Raw genomic sequence first — 20,607 nt, 5'->3', positions numbered from 1 at the left:
ATAGCGACGCTAACTGATTATCCCAAGGAGACGGAGGAAAACCTTCCAAGGTTTCTAACAGATCAAAATTTATGTAACCACATACTGTTTCCATACAACTTCAGGTGAGGGTCTTTACTCTGTTGTGTCCATTCACTTATAAGTGTAATTGATAAGTTACTGACACACACATATATATACATGTGCAGCTTTCATTGGATTCTGTTGGACATTCAAATTGATAAGGGAAGAGTTGATGCCTTCGACCCATTATCGAGACCCTTGGAACAGTTCCAAAGCCTGCATGACATGCTCGAAGGGTAATTTCAATCATTCTTGCGCTCTATCGGTCTCTTTCGATGATTTTCTGATATATTAATTAATGAAAAACTTAGCAAATCATTATCCTTGTCGGGCAGGGTTTGGAAGCGGTTCAAGTGCGTGACTCCCGGTATCGAGCATGAGAAGCAGACCTTTAGAGCGGCTCAGGTAAGTAGTAGTATGATATACTTCTATTTTCAATACATTTATGATGCTAGATTATTATTTTGATTATATATATTCTATTCTCGTAAAGTGCGACCAGCAGCCACGGGGAACGCATCTATGCGGATACTATGTTTGCGAGACCATTCGCACGTTTACCACTGAGCACAAGGATCACAGATTCGACGTAAGCAATGAACATTCACACCTCTATTTTTACCCGTCATTCTTTGTTATCATGATTGATATTCATATCCATCTCCTCTTCTTATATAGCACACGGTCATGACGACGAAGGTCCTACCAGAGCAACGCGCGATTGCTGTTGCAGAGGAGCTTGCGACCTTTCTGAGGACGGAAGCTATAGATGACAAAGGACGATTTAGTGTAGCTAGGGGCCATTACTGATGTTCGTCCATGTAATCGAATAGACGGGCTCTAGTCCCGATAATTCAGATCTCCATATAATTGTATATATATGCTCGCTTGTAAGATAAGTTAACCTTATATATATATGCATAATTATTTCTATTTAAATTATATGAAAACTAATTCCCGAACACCAAACGAGGCATCACGTTAATCTCCTGAACACCTAAACCCTAAAATCCTAAAACCCAAAAATAATTTCATTAAAAAAAACCCAAAAATAAGCAAAATCTGAAAGTCTTTAGTCCCGGCCCGTGTAACGAACCGGGACTAAAGGTCCTGTCCCTGAGGCGCTACGAGGCGCCCATATGGAGCACCTTTAGACCCGGCTTGTAACAGGGTCGAGACTAAAGGTTAGGCCCGGTTGGTGAACCGGGACTAAAGCCTCTTACGGGCCGGGGCTAAAGGCCCCGTCCCCACTAGTGATCTAGCATTGGCGGGAGTCGAAGGCAAGGAAAAAAAGAAACCACAAACGAGACAGGAAAGAGAAATGTGAGGTGTACATGTCACAAAAAGAAGAAAGAAGGCGAACATATATTTTGATCAATTCGGTTGGTGTTCTTTTCTTTACATTTTTGTGGTTCTGGACGTTCTTCATGAATTAGACTATAGATATTTACTCTGGTATAATATTTTAAAACCAAACACCTCCACAATTATTCTTTACGCATATACTCTTCCTTGATAAGTAGAAATTCTTATACTCCCTTGATAAGTAGAAAGTTTGTACAAAATATTTAAACCAAGAAACGTATAAATTAGCAAATGTGTAAATCTCACTAGATGTAATTGCATTCTTTTGTGTTTTCGCATGAACAAGCGCACATCTATTATCTCCGTGGCTGCAAAATTCTTTCGTTTCGTGCATATAAAGTTATGAACACACGGTATATTCTTAAAATTAAACTCAGAACAAATAAGTCTTAAACCAATCACTAAACGCCGCACACTACTTGCTATGGACAAGTCATCTGATCTCTGTCCCAGGAAACCACCCCTGGGCCGGAGGCAATTAAGAGCAACAATAATGGGAGGAAATACGGTTTTTGGAGCTGAACTGGGCAGACCTGGAGTGCGCCCTAGTCCTAGTTCACCAGGCGGATTTACTGAGCAAGAACAACACTATGTACAGGTATGTGCCCCGAATGGCTATGCTTGTGAGGTAATAGTAGTGAAACATGTTAACCAGTAACAATTCAACAGGTGTCCACGACTCAAACTAGACTGCTGGCCAGGTCTTGGCCCATTCCTCAGACACAACATTTATACAAACTTCATTCAAGCACTTGTAATAAAATTTCTGGAAAGCAGAGTCGACCAAGCCACCTTCACTGAGATCAACCCAAACTCAGTCTTTATCTCTCGAGTATCAACTCCATGCGTGTCCGCCGTGAAGGAACAACAGTGCTCCCCTGAACCGGATGGCTCCGAGGCAACCTCGAAATTCAAATCCATAGTGGAACCATGTAATACAGCAACCACTGACCTCTTTAGGCCCCGTGACTCACCAATGGCACCATCAAAGAGCCGGATTTCTTTTTCATAACCACCAATGAAACATCGGAGACACAGATTGAAACTGTTCTGCACTTCTGATACGACAACTTCCACATTCGCCAGGACCGCATCATGGATACGTGCTAGAACTAAGTCAACCGCCCCACAATCACCATCGATGCGTTTTTCGAATGCACGATTCCAGGTGCCCTGGAGGTCGCTTAGGGTTGATACACCATCAATCAGCTGGTGATCATCATTTGCTACTTTGCCTGCCTTGATTCTCATGTCATACTCCACTAGAATAGTGGAATACATATCTATCCCTCGCTTAGGGCCAACCATGTTGATGAGAGAACCCTACAAAATCGTCATTGTTTAGTTGCTCTTCGTATGCAAGTAAGAAGCAGCTAAAGCTAAATATACTTCTCTTCGGCTGTTTTACTTGCAATAGCATTTACTTGAGCAATAGTTTACAATTGATGACCAAGATCTTTGTCATGTATCAAACTGACTGGTTACATAGTGTACAACAGTGTTCCGGAGGCCGGAGGAGGGAAAAATTGGAACCCAGTGTTTACTTGACATTGTTTGAATCACAAATATTTACATAAGCCTGTCGAGATGACATGTTGTGGTGTGATTATTCATGATATGCATCTTATACCTGTAAACAGAAGATGTGCAGTGTGCAGTAAAACCATGTACTACAGCAAAAAAAGAGCCCAAACTATTCTGTTTGATTTTGTTTGGAATACATGATACTTAGTTCCATAATTTAGGAGCTTCTCGTAGTAAATCATCATTTCACAATATAAACTTGGTACAGTAGTGGCTTATACAATCAAAACTGCCATTCTGCTACTTCTGGACATATTAATCACATACACGTATTTAATGATGCAACAGAAATTAAGTGCTTGTTGTTCTATGTATGCGCTAGTTTTGGCCTTACAATGTGAAATGAAGAATTTCCATACTGTATAAACCATTCCCTGGGGTGGTTTTGCCCACGTTGCAACATCCACTTAATGTGAGAACTTCCCTAGTGGGTGATTTATACCGTATGGAATACTTCATGCAGCCAAATGCCTGATCTTATACTTGAGGGGGTTAAGTATAAATAATTGCAGGTAAGTAAGGATTTGCACCTGCTTCACGATGATGGGATCATCCCTGCTTATATTGACAACATAATTAAGCAATGGATCCAGGCCATCCCGCACTGCTATGTATCCATACAACTCTACTGAGCCAACAGCCACAGTAAGTTTAGCCAGCTTTATTGAGAAAATTTGTAACAGGCGATTAGGATTATGCCGACTGCATTTTCCGTTATGGATTATACAATCTGTGGGATCTGGCAACCGAGCTTCATAAAAAAAGAACAAGTTATATTGCAATTGAAATCAGTACAGGAATAAATGCTCGTCATACAAAAAGTAAATATGCCACCTAGGATTCCATGGCCCTATTGGAAGTTATCCTTTTCATCTAAGTGGAAATTATCGATGTTCTCCCTGCTAGAAATTTTACTCCCTAAGGTTTTTGTTTTAGGAAATCCAAAGTAAAAGCGAGTAATGTCATAATCCCTAAACTATGTATTGGTTAAGTTTTTACCCAAAGAAATATGCAAAACAAGTCATTACAACCCTTGATGAAAATATTCTTTTGTTTTGCTTTCTAGAAGTCCTGTTGTAGGTTATTTTTTTTATTCTGATGGTAGATAACATCATTACATACGGAGTATATAATAATAAAAAGGGATAAGTATGTTTTTCGTCCCTCAACTCTCTTGAAAATATAGAAGTGATCCCTCCACTCCAAAACCAGAAAACCTTGGTCCCTCAGCTTCTCAAACCGGATGACCTTAGGCCCTCGTACCACTTCGGATGGTTTCGTTGATGACGTGGCACGGTTTTGACCCTGGTATGCCGAGTTGACTGCTACATCATCACTTTCATTCTCACTCCCCTCTCCTCATCTTCATTCTTTTGTTTTTCTTTCTAGAAGTCCTCTTCTAAGTTATTTTTTTATTCTGATGGTAGATAACATCATTACATATATAATAAAAAGGGATAAGTATATTTTTCGTCCCTCGACTCTTGAAAATATAGAAATGATCCCTCGACTCCAAAACCAGAAAACCTTGGTCCCTCAGCTTCTCAAACCGGATAACTTTAGTCCCCCGTACCACTTCGGATGGTTTCGTTGATGACATGGCATGGTTTTGACCCTGGTATGCCGAGTTGACTGCCATGTCATCAATTTCATTCTCTCTCCCCTCTCCACATCTTCATTCTGCTTTTCAATGCAATGGCCATTTCGTAGGATATTTGATATGCACGCTCATGATCTCCTGTCATCTGCACTCGTCGGCCTCATGTTGTTCTCGCCGCCCTGGAGCAAGAGACTGGAGAGGTGGGAGGACCTGGCGGGTGGCCGGGGCATGGAGCCGAGGTACAACAAGGCCAGCAGGGCCAGGGCAGAGTTGTGCATGCAGCCAGCGGCGCGGAGGCACACGGCAATGCGGTATCTCGAGGAAGCGCTGCTGGTCGAGATGGTGCAGCTAAAGGAGCATGACCTGGCCATGGAGGACCTGCAGGCATCTATGTCTGCGCTCGAAGTTGGCCGTGCAGTACGTCCTGGGCCACGGCTCCTCGGTCAGCTAGGGAAGCGAACCAGTCGCCGCAGCGGCGAACTCAGACTGCAGCAGCAACACGCAGCAGCATGAAGCGACGATGTAAATGGTGAGGAGGCCCGGGGCTGGCAGTGTTTGTGCTAGCAATACACGCATCAAATAGTATCATTGAACGGCGAAGTGCAACTTGATCAGCAAGTGCGGACGGAGTGATAGCTCGGCAGATGCAGCGACCATTGGACGGTGGAGTGCAGCTCACTCAAACGAGGACAGAGGTACACTTGGGAATGGTAATGCAGGTACGACGGCTACAACCAGCTCAGCATGGCTGCTCAGCGTGCTCAAGGAGAGCTCGGACAGGGTAGCAGCATGCAGATCGGCGCTGGCAAGCATGGCTTTCAGCGGCATGCGACCTGCAGCCTCCACTTCATCAACAAAACCATCCGAATCGCTCAAAACCATGGCACGTCCTCAAAGAAACCACCCATAGCAGTATGAGAGACTAAATTTACCCGGTTTGAGAAGTTGAAGGACTACATTTTGCTGGTTAAAGGTCCCTTATGTCACATGCGATAGCAGGCTAAAGGCCCAAATCACATGGGTTTTGCTGGTTAAAGGCCCTAACCCTTGCAGTTGGTTTCTATTTTTTTCTCACTAGGCAACTGTCCGTGACCTGGGAGGTCATCTTCTTGGTACGACAGCTGATGGAGAGATACAGGGAGCAAAAGAAGGACCTTCATATGGTGTTCATTGATTTGGAGAAGGCCTATGATAAGATACCTCGGAATGTCATGTGGTGGGCCTTGGAGAAACACAAAGTCCCAATAAAGTACATTACCCTCATCAAGGATATGTATGATAATGTTGTGACAAGTGTTCGAACAAGTGATGGCGACACCGATGACTTTCCGATTAGAATAGGGCTACATCAAGGGTCAGCTTTGAGCCCTTATCTTTTTGATTTGGTGATGGATGAGGTCACAAGGGATATACAAGGAGATATCCCATGGTGTATGCTCTTTGCGGATGATGTGGTGCTAGTCGATGATAGCCGAACGGGGGTTAATAGAAAGTTAGAGTTATGGAGGCGGACTCTAGAATCGAAAGGTTTTAGGCTTAGTAGAACTAAAATTGAATACATGAGGTGCGGTTTTAGTGCTACTAGGCACGAGGATGGAGAGGTTAGCCTTGGTGGGCAGGTGGTACCGGAGAGAGACATGTTTCGATATTTGGGGTCCATGTTGCAGAAGGATGGCGATATCGATGAAGACGTGGGCCACCGAATCAAGGCTGGGTGGATGAAGTGGCGCCAAGCTTCTGGCGTACTCTATGACAAGAGATTGCCACAAAAGCTAAAAGGCAGGTTTCATAGGACAGCTATCCGACCTGCGATGTTGTATGGCGCGGAGTGTTGGCCAACCAAAAGACGACATATCCAACAGTTAGGTGTAGCAGAGATGCGCATGTTGAGATGGATATGTGGCCACACAAGGAAGGATCGGGTACCAGATGGTTTGGACATATTCAACGGAGGCCATCGGAAGCGCCGGTGCATAGCGGACGGATAAAGCGTGCTGAGAATGTTAAGAGGGGTCGTGGTAGACCAAACTTGACATGGGAGGAGTCCGTTAAGAGAGACCTGAAGGTTTGGAATATCGACAAAGACTTAGCCATGGACAGGGGTGCGTGGAAGTTAGCTATCCACGTTCCAGAGCCATGACTTGGTTTCGAGATCTTATGGGTTTCAACTCTAGCCTACCCTAACTTGTTGTTGTTGTAGGCAACATGGGTTTTGCTGGTTAAAGGCCCTAACCCTTGCAGTTGGTTTCTATTTTTTTCTCACTAGGCAACTGTCCGTGACCTGGGAGGTCATCTTCTTGGTACGACAGCTGATGGAGAGATACAGGGAGCAAAAGAAGGACCTTCATATGGTGTTCATTGATTTGGAGAAGGCCTATGATAAGATACCTCGGAATGTCATGTGGTGGGCCTTGGAGAAACACAAAGTCCCAATAAAGTACATTACCCTCATCAAGGATATGTATGATAATGTTGTGACAAGTGTTCGAACAAGTGATGGCGACACCGATGACTTTCCGATTAGAATAGGGCTACATCAAGGGTCAGCTTTGAGCCCTTATCTTTTTGATTTGGTGATGGATGAGGTCACAAGGGATATACAAGGAGATATCCCATGGTGTATGCTCTTTGCGGATGATGTGGTGCTAGTCGATGATAGCCGAACGGGGGTTAATAGAAAGTTAGAGTTATGGAGGCGGACTCTAGAATCGAAAGGTTTTAGGCTTAGTAGAACTAAAATTGAATACATGAGGTGCGGTTTTAGTGCTACTAGGCACGAGGATGGAGAGGTTAGCCTTGGTGGGCAGGTGGTACCGGAGAGAGACATGTTTCGATATTTGGGGTCCATGTTGCAGAAGGATGGCGATATCGATGAAGACGTGGGCCACCGAATCAAGGCTGGGTGGATGAAGTGGCGCCAAGCTTCTGGCGTACTCTATGACAAGAGATTGCCACAAAAGCTAAAAGGCAGGTTTCATAGGACAGCTATCCGACCTGCGATGTTGTATGGCGCGGAGTGTTGGCCAACCAAAAGACGACATATCCAACAGTTAGGTGTAGCAGAGATGCGCATGTTGAGATGGATATGTGGCCACACAAGGAAGGATCGGGTACCAGATGGTTTGGACATATTCAACGGAGGCCATCGGAAGCGCCGGTGCATAGCGGACGGATAAAGCGTGCTGAGAATGTTAAGAGGGGTCGTGGTAGACCAAACTTGACATGGGAGGAGTCCGTTAAGAGAGACCTGAAGGTTTGGAATATCGACAAAGACTTAGCCATGGACAGGGGTGCGTGGAAGTTAGCTATCCACGTTCCAGAGCCATGACTTGGTTTCGAGATCTTATGGGTTTCAACTCTAGCCTACCCTAACTTGTTGTTGTTGTAGGCAACATGGGTTTTGCTGGTTAAAGGCCCTAACCCTTGCAGTTGGTTTCTATTTTTTTCTCACTAGGCAACTGTCCGTGACCTGGGAGGTCATCTTCTTGGTACGACAGCTGATGGAGAGATACAGGGAGCAAAAGAAGGACCTTCATATGGTGTTCATTGATTTGGAGAAGGCCTATGATAAGATACCTCGGAATGTCATGTGGTGGGCCTTGGAGAAACACAAAGTCCCAATAAAGTACATTACCCTCATCAAGGATATGTATGATAATGTTGTGACAAGTGTTCGAACAAGTGATGGCGACACCGATGACTTTCCGATTAGAATAGGGCTACATCAAGGGTCAGCTTTGAGCCCTTATCTTTTTGATTTGGTGATGGATGAGGTCACAAGGGATATACAAGGAGATATCCCATGGTGTATGCTCTTTGCGGATGATGTGGTGCTAGTCGATGATAGCCGAACGGGGGTTAATAGAAAGTTAGAGTTATGGAGGCGGACTCTAGAATCGAAAGGTTTTAGGCTTAGTAGAACTAAAATTGAATACATGAGGTGCGGTTTTAGTGCTACTAGGCACGAGGATGGAGAGGTTAGCCTTGGTGGGCAGGTGGTACCGGAGAGAGACATGTTTCGATATTTGGGGTCCATGTTGCAGAAGGATGGCGATATCGATGAAGACGTGGGCCACCGAATCAAGGCTGGGTGGATGAAGTGGCGCCAAGCTTCTGGCGTACTCTATGACAAGAGATTGCCACAAAAGCTAAAAGGCAGGTTTCATAGGACAGCTATCCGACCTGCGATGTTGTATGGCACGGAGTGTTGGCCAACCAAAAGACGACATATCCAACAGTTAGGTGTAGCAGAGATGCGCATGTTGAGATGGATATGTGGCCACACAAGGAAGGATCGGGTACCAGATGGTTTGGACATATTCAACGGAGGCCATCGGAAGCGCCGGTGCATAGCGGACGGATAAAGCGTGCTGAGAATGTTAAGAGGGGTCGTGGTAGACCAAACTTGACATGGGAGGAGTCCGTTAAGAGAGACCTGAAGGTTTGGAATATCGACAAAGACTTAGCCATGGACAGGGGTGCGTGGAAGTTAGCTATCCACGTTCCAGAGCCATGACTTGGTTTCGAGATCTTATGGGTTTCAACTCTAGCCTACCCTAACTTGTTGTTGTTGTAGGCAACATGGGTTTTGCTGGTTAAAGGCCCTAACCCTTGCAGTTGGTTTCTATTTTTTTCTCACTAGGCAACTGTCCGTGACCTGGGAGGTCATCTTCTTGGTACGACAGCTGATGGAGAGATACAGGGAGCAAAAGAAGGACCTTCATATGGTGTTCATTGATTTGGAGAAGGCCTATGATAAGATACCTCGGAATGTCATGTGGTGGGCCTTGGAGAAACACAAAGTCCCAATAAAGTACATTACCCTCATCAAGGATATGTATGATAATGTTGTGACAAGTGTTCGAACAAGTGATGGCGACACCGATGACTTTCCGATTAGAATAGGGCTACATCAAGGGTCAGCTTTGAGCCCTTATCTTTTTGATTTGGTGATGGATGAGGTCACAAGGGATATACAAGGAGATATCCCATGGTGTATGCTCTTTGCGGATGATGTGGTGCTAGTCGATGATAGCCGAACGGGGGTTAATAGAAAGTTAGAGTTATGGAGGCGGACTCTAGAATCGAAAGGTTTTAGGCTTAGTAGAACTAAAATTGAATACATGAGGTGCGGTTTTAGTGCTACTAGGCACGAGGATGGAGAGGTTAGCCTTGGTGGGCAGGTGGTACCGGAGAGAGACATGTTTCGATATTTGGGGTCCATGTTGCAGAAGGATGGCGATATCGATGAAGACGTGGGCCACCGAATCAAGGCTGGGTGGATGAAGTGGCGCCAAGCTTCTGGCGTACTCTATGACAAGAGATTGCCACAAAAGCTAAAAGGCAGGTTTCATAGGACAGCTATCCGACCTGCGATGTTGTATGGCACGGAGTGTTGGCCAACCAAAAGACGACATATCCAACAGTTAGGTGTAGCAGAGATGCGCATGTTGAGATGGATATGTGGCCACACAAGGAAGGATCGGGTACCAGATGGTTTGGACATATTCAACGGAGGCCATCGGAAGCGCCGGTGCATAGCGGACGGATAAAGCGTGCTGAGAATGTTAAGAGGGGTCGTGGTAGACCAAACTTGACATGGGAGGAGTCCGTTAAGAGAGACCTGAAGGTTTGGAATATCGACAAAGACTTAGCCATGGACAGGGGTGCGTGGAAGTTAGCTATCCACGTTCCAGAGCCATGACTTGGTTTCGAGATCTTATGGGTTTCAACTCTAGCCTACCCTAACTTGTTGTTGTTGTAGGCAACATGGGTTTTGCTGGTTAAAGGCCCTAACCCTTGCAGTTGGTTTCTATTTTTTTCTCACTAGGCAACTGTCCGTGACCTGGGAGGTCATCTTCTTGGTACGACAGCTGATGGAGAGATACAGGGAGCAAAAGAAGGACCTTCATATGGTGTTCATTGATTTGGAGAAGGCCTATGATAAGATACCTCAGAATGTCATGTGGTGGGCCTTGGAGAAACACAAAGTCCCAATAAAGTACATTACCCTCATCAAGGATATGTATGATAATGTTGTGACAAGTGTTCGAACAAGTGATGGCGACACCGATGACTTTCCGATTAGAATAGGGCTACATCAAGGGTCAGCTTTGAGCCCTTATCTTTTTGATTTGGTGATGGATGAGGTCACAAGGGATATACAAGGAGATATCCCATGGTGTATGCTCTTTGCGGATGATGTGGTGCTAGTCGATGATAGCCGAACGGGGGTTAATAGAAAGTTAGAGTTATGGAGGCGGACTCTAGAATCGAAAGGTTTTAGGCTTAGTAGAACTAAAATTGAATACATGAGGTGCGGTTTTAGTGCTACTAGGCACGAGGATGGAGAGGTTAGCCTTGGTGGGCAGGTGGTACCGGAGAGAGACATGTTTCGATATTTGGGGTCCATGTTGCAGAAGGATGGCGATATCGATGAAGACGTGGGCCACCGAATCAAGGCTGGGTGGATGAAGTGGCGCCAAGCTTCTGGCGTACTCTATGACAAGAGATTGCCACAAAAGCTAAAAGGCAGGTTTCATAGGACAGCTATCCGACCTGCGATGTTGTATGGCGCGGAGTGTTGGCCAACCAAAAGACGACATATCCAACAGTTAGGTGTAGCAGAGATGCGCATGTTGAGATGGATATGTGGCCACACAAGGAAGGATCGGGTACCAGATGGTTTGGACATATTCAACGGAGGCCATCGGAAGCGCCGGTGCATAGCGGACGGATAAAGCGTGCTGAGAATGTTAAGAGGGGTCGTGGTAGACCAAACTTGACATGGGAGGAGTCCGTTAAGAGAGACCTGAAGGTTTGGAATATCGACAAAGACTTAGCCATGGACAGGGGTGCGTGGAAGTTAGCTATCCACGTTCCAGAGCCATGACTTGGTTTCGAGATCTTATGGGTTTCAACTCTAGCCTACCCTAACTTGTTGTTGTTGTAGGCAACATGGGTTTTGCTGGTTAAAGGCCCTAACCCTTGCAGTTGGTTTCTATTTTTTTCTCACTAGGCAACTGTCCGTGACCTGGGAGGTCATCTTCTTGGTACGACAGCTGATGGAGAGATACAGGGAGCAAAAGAAGGACCTTCATATGGTGTTCATTGATTTGGAGAAGGCCTATGATAAGATACCTCAGAATGTCATGTGGTGGGCCTTGGAGAAACACAAAGTCCCAATAAAGTACATTACCCTCATCAAGGATATGTATGATAATGTTGTGACAAGTGTTCGAACAAGTGATGGCGACACCGATGACTTTCCGATTAGAATAGGGCTACATCAAGGGTCAGCTTTGAGCCCTTATCTTTTTGATTTGGTGATGGATGAGGTCACAAGGGATATACAAGGAGATATCCCATGGTGTATGCTCTTTGCGGATGATGTGGTGCTAGTCGATGATAGCCGAACGGGGGTTAATAGAAAGTTAGAGTTATGGAGGCGGACTCTAGAATCGAAAGGTTTTAGGCTTAGTAGAACTAAAATTGAATACATGAGGTGCGGTTTTAGTGCTACTAGGCACGAGGATGGAGAGGTTAGCCTTGGTGGGCAGGTGGTACCGGAGAGAGACATGTTTCGATATTTGGGGTCCATGTTGCAGAAGGATGGCGATATCGATGAAGACGTGGGCCACCGAATCAAGGCTGGGTGGATGAAGTGGCGCCAAGCTTCTGGCGTACTCTATGACAAGAGATTGCCACAAAAGCTAAAAGGCAGGTTTCATAGGACAGCTATCCGACCTGCGATGTTGTATGGCGCGGAGTGTTGGCCAACCAAAAGACGACATATCCAACAGTTAGGTGTAGCAGAGATGCGCATGTTGAGATGGATATGTGGCCACACAAGGAAGGATCGGGTACCAGATGGTTTGGACATATTCAACGGAGGCCATCGGAAGCGCCGGTGCATAGCGGACGGATAAAGCGTGCTGAGAATGTTAAGAGGGGTCGTGGTAGACCAAACTTGACATGGGAGGAGTCCGTTAAGAGAGACCTGAAGGTTTGGAATATCGACAAAGACTTAGCCATGGACAGGGGTGCGTGGAAGTTAGCTATCCACGTTCCAGAGCCATGACTTGGTTTCGAGATCTTATGGGTTTCAACTCTAGCCTACCCTAACTTGTTTGTGACTGAAAGGCTTGGTGGTTGTTGTTGTTGTTGTAGGCAACTGTGCGTGACCTGCTCCCCCCCCCCCCCCCCCCCCATGACAAAGCCCATGTACTGTTGTCACCTGTGATTGCAGGCTAAAGGCCCAAATCCCAGGAAAAGAAAAAGGCCAAGTAGCCCACCATGAAAGAGACATGCTAGGAAGCAGTACGCATGGTTCAGCCGTTCAGGTCCCCTCTAAACCTAACCGCTTTGTTTCCAACCTGCTAAAAAAGCTGCTCCTTATGCTGCTGGCCATCTGCTAGATCTTCTACCGAATCTTTCAGTCAAGAAGGAAAGAGGACAGGAAAGTGTCATTGTCGATCCAACAGCGTAATCTTGCCAGCCAGGCGCACAGATGAAAAAAGGTTAGTATTTATTTTTCAGAATTAGATTAGGTTGTCTTTCAAACCGTAGTTCAGGCAGGTATCTGGACAATTTCCTCTAATTTGTTTGCAAAACCTAACAAATGCAACCCCTGAGTGCTAACGCATCGAAGTTTAACTTGTAAAAGCAAACAAAGTAAAGAAAGATAGCCACAAGATTTCAGCAGAGAATATATCAATTGACCCCATAGTTTAAAAAAGGTGCACATAAAAAAATAAAAATAAAATATGTAAAGAGAGCTTGATCACTTACTCTCATTACGGTCTGCAATATTATACTCACTTTTCCACGAATGAGTGCCCCTGAACACAGAACCATCACGGTGTCTGCTTTTTGGAAGTAAATCCATGGGAGCCACAATTCGTTTTTTGTCAGCCCCCTTTGTATCCATGGTTGTGCTCCTTCCAGTTTCATCACGGCCATAGATGTCCACAAGTTTTGCCAATGCACCATGTTTGCCAGCTACACCATCTATAGCCTCCAAGGATGTGCCACCCGTCTCTACGTTTTCCATGCCTTGGTTGATGGCAGAGTGATCGTTGGTAGAAGAGATGAGCAATGCCTTACCTGGTTTACCAGACTCGTCAGCTTTGAATCCACTGGTGCTGGCCATGCTCCGGGATCCAGGAGGAAATCTGTCACGAAAGAGCATGTAAAAAGACAACTTTCAGCATGTTTTACAAAATCAACACAGGAAGGGTAATTAAATACCCAAAGTTGGTCAGAATCCAGATCCAAAATATAGCAACTAACTAAAGGCGCGAGCTTTGGCATCAGATGAAGAAAACATACCGGGAAACACGACGGGCAGCTGGATCGGGAGCCGCCATGGGAGGGAAAGCTCGTCGTGCAAGCGCTGGCGGCGACCGGCTAGGCGGAGCAGAGGCCATGAAAGAGAGGGGAGATCGCAAGGTAGGGGAGAGGCGGCGCATTCGGCCGTGATAGGTGGCGACGCCAGGTCGTCGGAGGAGACGAGAAATCGGGCGGAGGATCGGCATCTCAGCGCGCGGCGGCGGCGGCGGCGGCAGAGGTGCTTTTCCAGCGCGCGTCGCGGGTGAGATCAGGATCGACGGCCTCGATGGCGCGGCATGGACCGTCGAGGGAGGGAGATGCCGGTTTTTGATGTAGGGGCGGAGCAACGGCCCCCGCGTCGTCCGGACCTCCACCCTCACCACCGGAAATAAATTCTATGAGACCAGGTCTCATTTTAAAGCCTGTGAGACCACCTTCGATGTATGCCACCTTGCCTTCACAATCTCAAAGCAGGAATCTCATTTGCCATCAGTTTCTATTCCCAACTACTGATTCCTGCCGTACCCTGTACGTATCCTAAGCTGTTGTTTTACATACGTACGCAACTCGCACGACCAAGTTAGGGTTCGCTTGTCTTTGTATGGTTCACAGCCATGGCGGCGCCAAATGACTTAGTTGCCGTCACCCACATGGCACCATGCTACCGCCATCGAGAAATCTCGTCCAGGGCCGCGCCGAACGATATCCTCACCGGCGGACAGTCCGACTGCTCGACCACGGCAGCCGCTCAACATGTTGCTAGCCGGGTAGACTCCTCTACGGCAGCCATCCGCCACCACGTAGTCGCGGGCAGCGGTGCCAACTCCTCTTGACGAACGGACGTGAACGGAAGCACAGCAAGACGCTTCGAAGTGCTCCATTTCGTTGCACTCGCTCAAGCCCGCGCCGGTGAACTCCATGAGACCATGACATTTAAGGCAAAGTCACGATCACTCTGCTACATCGCAGCAAAGTCACGCATGCATGCAAGAAAGCAAGTATGCAGTACTCATGCAAGTTTCACAAGATAGGACTCAAATCAAGCCAAAGCCTAGGAGGCTCAGGTTCGCTCAGCTATCCGATGCCCGCAGAAGTTGCAGCAGGGACAAAAACAAGTTCATGACGCTTGAGGTAGAGCAGCATGGAGGACTTCGAGGCGTCTTGGTTCACGTCCGTTGGTCGACGAGGAGTTGGCCCCGCTGCCCGCAAGGACGTGTTCCGCCCGGCCAGCAAATGGCGAGCGGCCGTCGTGGTCGAGTAGTCCGACTGGCCGCCGGCGACGATGTCGTTCAGCACGGTCATGAATGATATGTCTCGGTAGCGTGATGCCGTGTGGGTGCCAACGCCGATGTCATTTGGCGCCGCCATGGTCGAGAACCAAACGAGGACAAGCACCGTAACTTAGTCGTGCGGGTTGTGTACGTATGTAATTAAAGAACAACTTAGGATACATACAGGGTACGGCAGGAATCGATAGCTGGAAATAGAAACTGATGGCAGATGTGATTCCTGCTTTGAGATTCTGGAGGCAATGTGGCATACATCGGAGGGGGTCTCACAGGCAGCAAAATGAGACCCGGTCTCATAGAATTTTTTTCAAAGTGGGAGTAGCCGCTTTAAGATTGTAAGTGCCACGTGTCATTCATCAGGGAGGGTCTCATGTGTTGGCCTATGAGACCTGGTCTCATAGAATTTATTTCCCTCACCACCCATCTGTGGGGCCTCTAGGCTCTAGCCGACTGCAGCATCGTCGCCCTCCTCGCGCCTGCCTGCCGCCGCCGCCGCCCGCCGCCTGGATGCAAATCCAGCGGCCCTGCGCCCCGATTCTTCCTCTCCAGAGTCCTGACCCAATGCGCCGCCTCTCATCCACCTCGCGACCTCTCCTCTCGTTCATGGCCTCTGCTCCGCCTCGCCATTCCTGGTCGCCACCAGCGCTTCCACGACGAGTTTTGCCACTCAGGCCCCGCTTGGAATCCCAGTAAAATTTTACAACTGTATATTGATTACCACTGTATATTACTGAAGATCGGTAAAATACAAACCGATATACAAGTGAGGTCTGGGATGCGCTTGGTTCGTCTTATTTCTCGTCTCCGTCCATGCACTCGCTAGTAGGGATGGTAATGGGTACCCATTATCCACGTACACTGCGGGTAAAAACATTACTAGGGTAAGAGTATGGGACAAAAATTTACCTATGGGTATATAAATAGAAAAATCCAAAACTCATCGGGTAGAGCGGGTACGGGTATGAGATCATATAACCCATACCCATATACTCATGTACCCATATAAAATCTATTAAACTCAAAATTATCTCTATAATCTACACTATGTTAATAATTTGTGAACTGAAAGTGTATGCCTATGTGTTATTGTTTATGACTATATGATGTTGTTTTATAAGAATGTGTTGTAATTATAATCTATCTTTGTAAACTATATGATACAATAAAGTTTATAACTATAAGTTGTTTAAATTGATGTTTTGCAAACATGGGTAATTTTATCCACGGATACCCGTCTACCCATCGGGTAACGGGTATGGAAAAAAATTGTATCCGTTGACGGGTATGGATAAGGGTGATGGGTAATCTGAGACGGGACGGGTAAGGGTATGGGGAGGCTCCACCCGTAGCCATACCCTGCGGGTGCCATTCCTACTCGCCCGCAGGCACCGGCGCCGGCGCCGGGACGAACAGCATCGTGCACGCATGCGCCGCGAAGAGCGAGGCCGCGAGGACGGGGCAGCAGCGGCCGCGGTCGAGAGAGCCCGGACCGCCGCTGGCCTCGCACGCCACGACCACGCCGCCGAAGAGCTCCGCGGAGAGGTCGAGGCGGCAGGGCGGTCCATGCGCCGCGAAGAACCAGGCCGCGAGGACGGGGCAGCAGCGGCCGCGGTCGAGAGAGCCCGGACCGCTGCCGGCCTCGCACGCCGCAGCCACGCCGCCGAAGAGCTCCGCAGAGAGGTCGAGGCGGCAGGGCGGGGAGGGAGGGCGCCGTGGAGGCGGAGTGCGGCGTTGGAGGTTCATCCACACCAATGCTCCCTCTCCGGTTGTAACAAATGTCGTCCAATTGGTTCGGTTTACTTGTCCTTGGGAGACACAAATACGATAGTTATCCATCAATGTGTTGCCCCCCTCAAAAAATAAATGCCCCGAACCCCCAACTCAGACCACCTTGCACCAAAGCTTCCATCTTTCCTTTTTTCCGCTGCCACCACTATTTCATTAGGGATTCCTTATCCCTAGTCCACCAAAGGGGATTATTGTTGTATAATATTTGATGGTAGATGGAGACAAACTACCTTCACATTTTCTCTCGGAATCATATAGTTAACATGTCCATGCTATCTCCAATGAGTACTTTTTATCATATAAGTACAATCTTCTCCTATATATGAACTTAATTTTAATTGTGTATGACAAACTTTAGTGCTCAAGCAGAAGAGAAATTAGGAAACAACAAGTACAATAATTTCACATGATTTAAGTTTGATCAATGGTTAATCCATCTATAGGGTCCAAATTTGCGTTGATAATTATATCTCGTCGCTTCCTTATGAGTTACGGCACTCTATCCTAACACGTGTTGCCCAATCCGCCCCCATGAAATATCCCAATCAATACCCCAGAAGCCCAACCCACCCTGCAACAATCGAAGCATCCATCTTTCCTCTCTTCAACTACCACCACATTTCCTCTAGCCACTACCACTACCGAGGAGGAGAAAGGGGAGGTGGTGGCATTGCTGGGTGGTGGGGCTGCTCGAACAGAGAAAGACATTGGCGATGCATCGAGGAACTACAATGTTGGTCACATACTTGCAAAGGTTAGAGTGGAAGGATACGGGGAAGTGCATAGAGGAGATGGCTCGGAGAAGTGGGTCATGGCGGTGGTGGGCGACAACGACAGAGTGGAGGCATGTGTGGCGTTGGGGCGCATGGTGTGCGGTGCCCACCATGCTAGATCGAGATCCATAGTTGGCTGGAGGAGGTTGGGGAAGGATGGGGTTGCACGAGAGAGATAAAGAGGGATTTTTTTTCAAAAGCAAAGAGTGGAGTGGCGGGTTCTTTTTATAAAAGTGACACCGCTGGTCTTGCATGCGCTAGATATAGATCGGACGGTCGAATGTGTGCTCGAACCCCTCCTCCCATGGATCAAATCAAACAAATTATTTCCAAATTTGTTTCGATTTGGTTTGGAAGTACTTGTTTCTTTCCTTGTGATGTACGATAGATAGATGTTCAATCACGTGTTGCCCGGCCTCACTGAATAAATTCCCCCCAAACCCTAGCACAACCCAACACGCAGCAACCAAATTTCCCATCTTTTCCTCCCCTCTGCCGCCGCCGCGTTTCTAGGGTTTTCCTCATCTGCAATTCATACGCACCCACCCCCAACAAGGATCCAACAGTGATGGCAACTGCAGCGACATGCGAGAAGAAGATGATCATGCTAAAGTCGTCCGACGGCGAGGAGTTTGAGGTGGAGGAGGCGGTCGCCATGGCGTCGCAGACCCTCCGCCACATGATCGAGGATGACTGTGCCGACAAACGCATCTCGATCCCCAGCATCAACTCCAAGATCCTCTCCAAGGTCATCGAGTACTGCAACAAACACATCCCGACCAAGCAAGCCGACGACACCACTAGAGCCACCTGTGTTGTTGCATCTGACGTCGTGGATCCCCCTGCTCTAGCCAAGGACCTCAAGATCTGGGATGCAGAATTCATGAAGGTCGACCAGGTCACCCTCTTCGACCTCATCCAGGTATGATATCCTTTGATTCGACCATTTTCTTTCTCTAGATCCACTTTTTCTCGATGTTCCCCTTTGGCACGCGATCTAGATTAGGCTTGGGTGTCTTGCTACTATTTATATTATATTAAACACACTCCTCATAAAACCATCAAGGTACTCGTTTCGATTGGACTAGATTAGATTTTGATTATAAAAGATTGTGCTTTATTAGAGACGTACACATTGACCGGCCATACAAAATCTAGCTAAATATGTTAGGGCATCATCTTGTGGTCTGCTATATTTCACAGATATGTGTATATGATTATTACGCGTAACCTAGGAATAACCTAGGAAGCTTTATTATGATCAGTGTGAACTTACTAGATGCATTATCATTGTGGCAGCAAATCGTATATGATTAACGTGCGGAAACATCAGACTACTCATAACAATATATGGGTTTTATGATTATGCTACATATAGTAATGCTTCTCTCTCGCGTGATAGATTAATGCATGTGTTGTTTTGTGTTTTATTAGCTTGTAACACATTTGAATACAAGACAATCTATGTAACTATTCATGTTATAAAGCCATTATAAATTAATGCTTTTCTGAAATACCTTATGGTTCTTTTTGCCCCCTCTCAGGCTGCAAGATACCTCAATATCAAGGAGTTGTTGGACCTGACTTGCCAGACTGTTGCCGACATGATTAGTGGGAAAACTCCAGAGGAGATCCGTAGTTTATTCAACATCAAGAACGACTACTTGCCTGAGGAGGAGGAGAAGATCCGTAGGGAGAACCAGTGGGCATTTCAGTAGAGGAGCATCCAGGTCGCGTTGAATGAACGCTTAATTATTATTTTTCATGTCAACATTTTAGCTGCACTCTTTATGTTTTAATTTGATGTACTGGAGTCTATGAAGTGGTGTCAGTAAACATATTCAGTGTTTATGCTTGCGTGTACATATTCGTCATTGTCTCTACATGAGGTTGGAGTGGGCGGCATAGTCCACGGGGTGGTGTGATCCACAAGGAGCTGATACGTATCTTGCTAGGGTGGATGAGGAAGTCTGGGCGAGGCACTCTTCAATGATTGAGGAGATTCCCAAGGCAGTCTTAGTGCTATCGTCAGGGTCACCGGCCTACTGTAACCCTTATTCTGGATTAGTCTTGCTTAAAGAGAAGAGGCTTGGTTAGCATCCTTTTTATCAAATGATGTTCTTTGCTACCAACAATTCTTTAAGTAGGTGGTGAAGTAAATAATAGTGCACTTGCTGACAGTAGAACCCCCAAGAAATATCACAGTATAGGCTGATATCTTTGTGCAATGTCATTTACAAGCTATGATCCAAAGTCTTGGCAAATAGGGGTTAGGGTTTAGGATTTAGGGTTTAGGGTATATCCCACAAGGTTCTAGTAGGCTGAGTAGTCCATGACATATTTGAGATGATGTGTAAATTCTTCAAGTTTAAATTGACAAGAGATTGTTGCGATCTGTGAAGCATATCAACTTAACTTATCATGGTGCGACAAAATGACTCGACAAAGGATGATCTACAATCATCAAGATCGAAGCAACACATAAAATAAAAGTCAAGATTAGAAAGAGATTGTTAGGATTAGTCTTAAAGTAGAAAAGTCCTATGTGATGTAGTAGTAGGAGTTGGCTTCCACACCTAGTGTCCGAGCGAATATGGCTAATCCTAACCAGTTATGTGCAACGCCAATCGCTGTCGGCGCTGCTTCACGTGGATGTGTGCCCCCTAGCCCACATATCCCTAGCCAAAATCATATTTTCCTGTTATACGGTTGATGAAATACAAATACCCCGTACCTATCTCTCGTCATCCTTATCCCTTCCCGTGTCCCCAATCCAGATCCCCTCGCTCTCCCTCTCGTCCTCCCTCCCATCGCA

At 46.6% G+C, this 20,607-nt stretch overlaps 2 protein-coding genes across 2 annotated transcripts; one reads left to right on the top strand and one right to left on the bottom strand.

Annotated features, from left to right (window-relative positions):
* Window positions 1–2,021: 2,021 nt before the first annotated feature.
* On the bottom strand, window positions 2,022–14,318 carry LOC123407698. The gene is made up of 4 exons (XM_045100888.1): window positions 13,943–14,318; window positions 13,403–13,785; window positions 3,543–3,763; window positions 2,022–2,751 (listed from the first exon to the last, which is right to left on the bottom strand). Exons 1-4 carry the CDS (start codon window positions 14,146–14,148, stop codon window positions 2,173–2,175), a joined length of 1,389 nt encoding a protein of 462 aa, XP_044956823.1. The 5' UTR covers window positions 14,149–14,318; the 3' UTR covers window positions 2,022–2,172.
* A 3,895-nt stretch (window positions 14,319–18,213) lies between these two features.
* LOC123411201 (SKP1-like protein 1) lies at window positions 18,214–19,653 on the top strand. Its single transcript, XM_045104144.1, has 2 exons — window positions 18,214–18,714; window positions 19,337–19,653. Exons 1-2 carry the CDS (start codon window positions 18,361–18,363, stop codon window positions 19,508–19,510), a joined length of 528 nt encoding a protein of 175 aa, XP_044960079.1. The 5' UTR covers window positions 18,214–18,360; the 3' UTR covers window positions 19,511–19,653.
* Window positions 19,654–20,607: the final 954 nt, after the last annotated feature.

The sequence above is a fragment of the Hordeum vulgare genome, chromosome 7H (genome assembly GCF_904849725.1).
Source record: "Hordeum vulgare subsp. vulgare chromosome 7H, MorexV3_pseudomolecules_assembly, whole genome shotgun sequence".
Lineage (NCBI taxonomy): Eukaryota > Viridiplantae > Streptophyta > Magnoliopsida > Poales > Poaceae > Hordeum > Hordeum vulgare.
The sequence above is the reverse complement of the archived record's forward strand: the minus strand, read 5'-3'. Positions and strand labels throughout refer to the sequence as shown.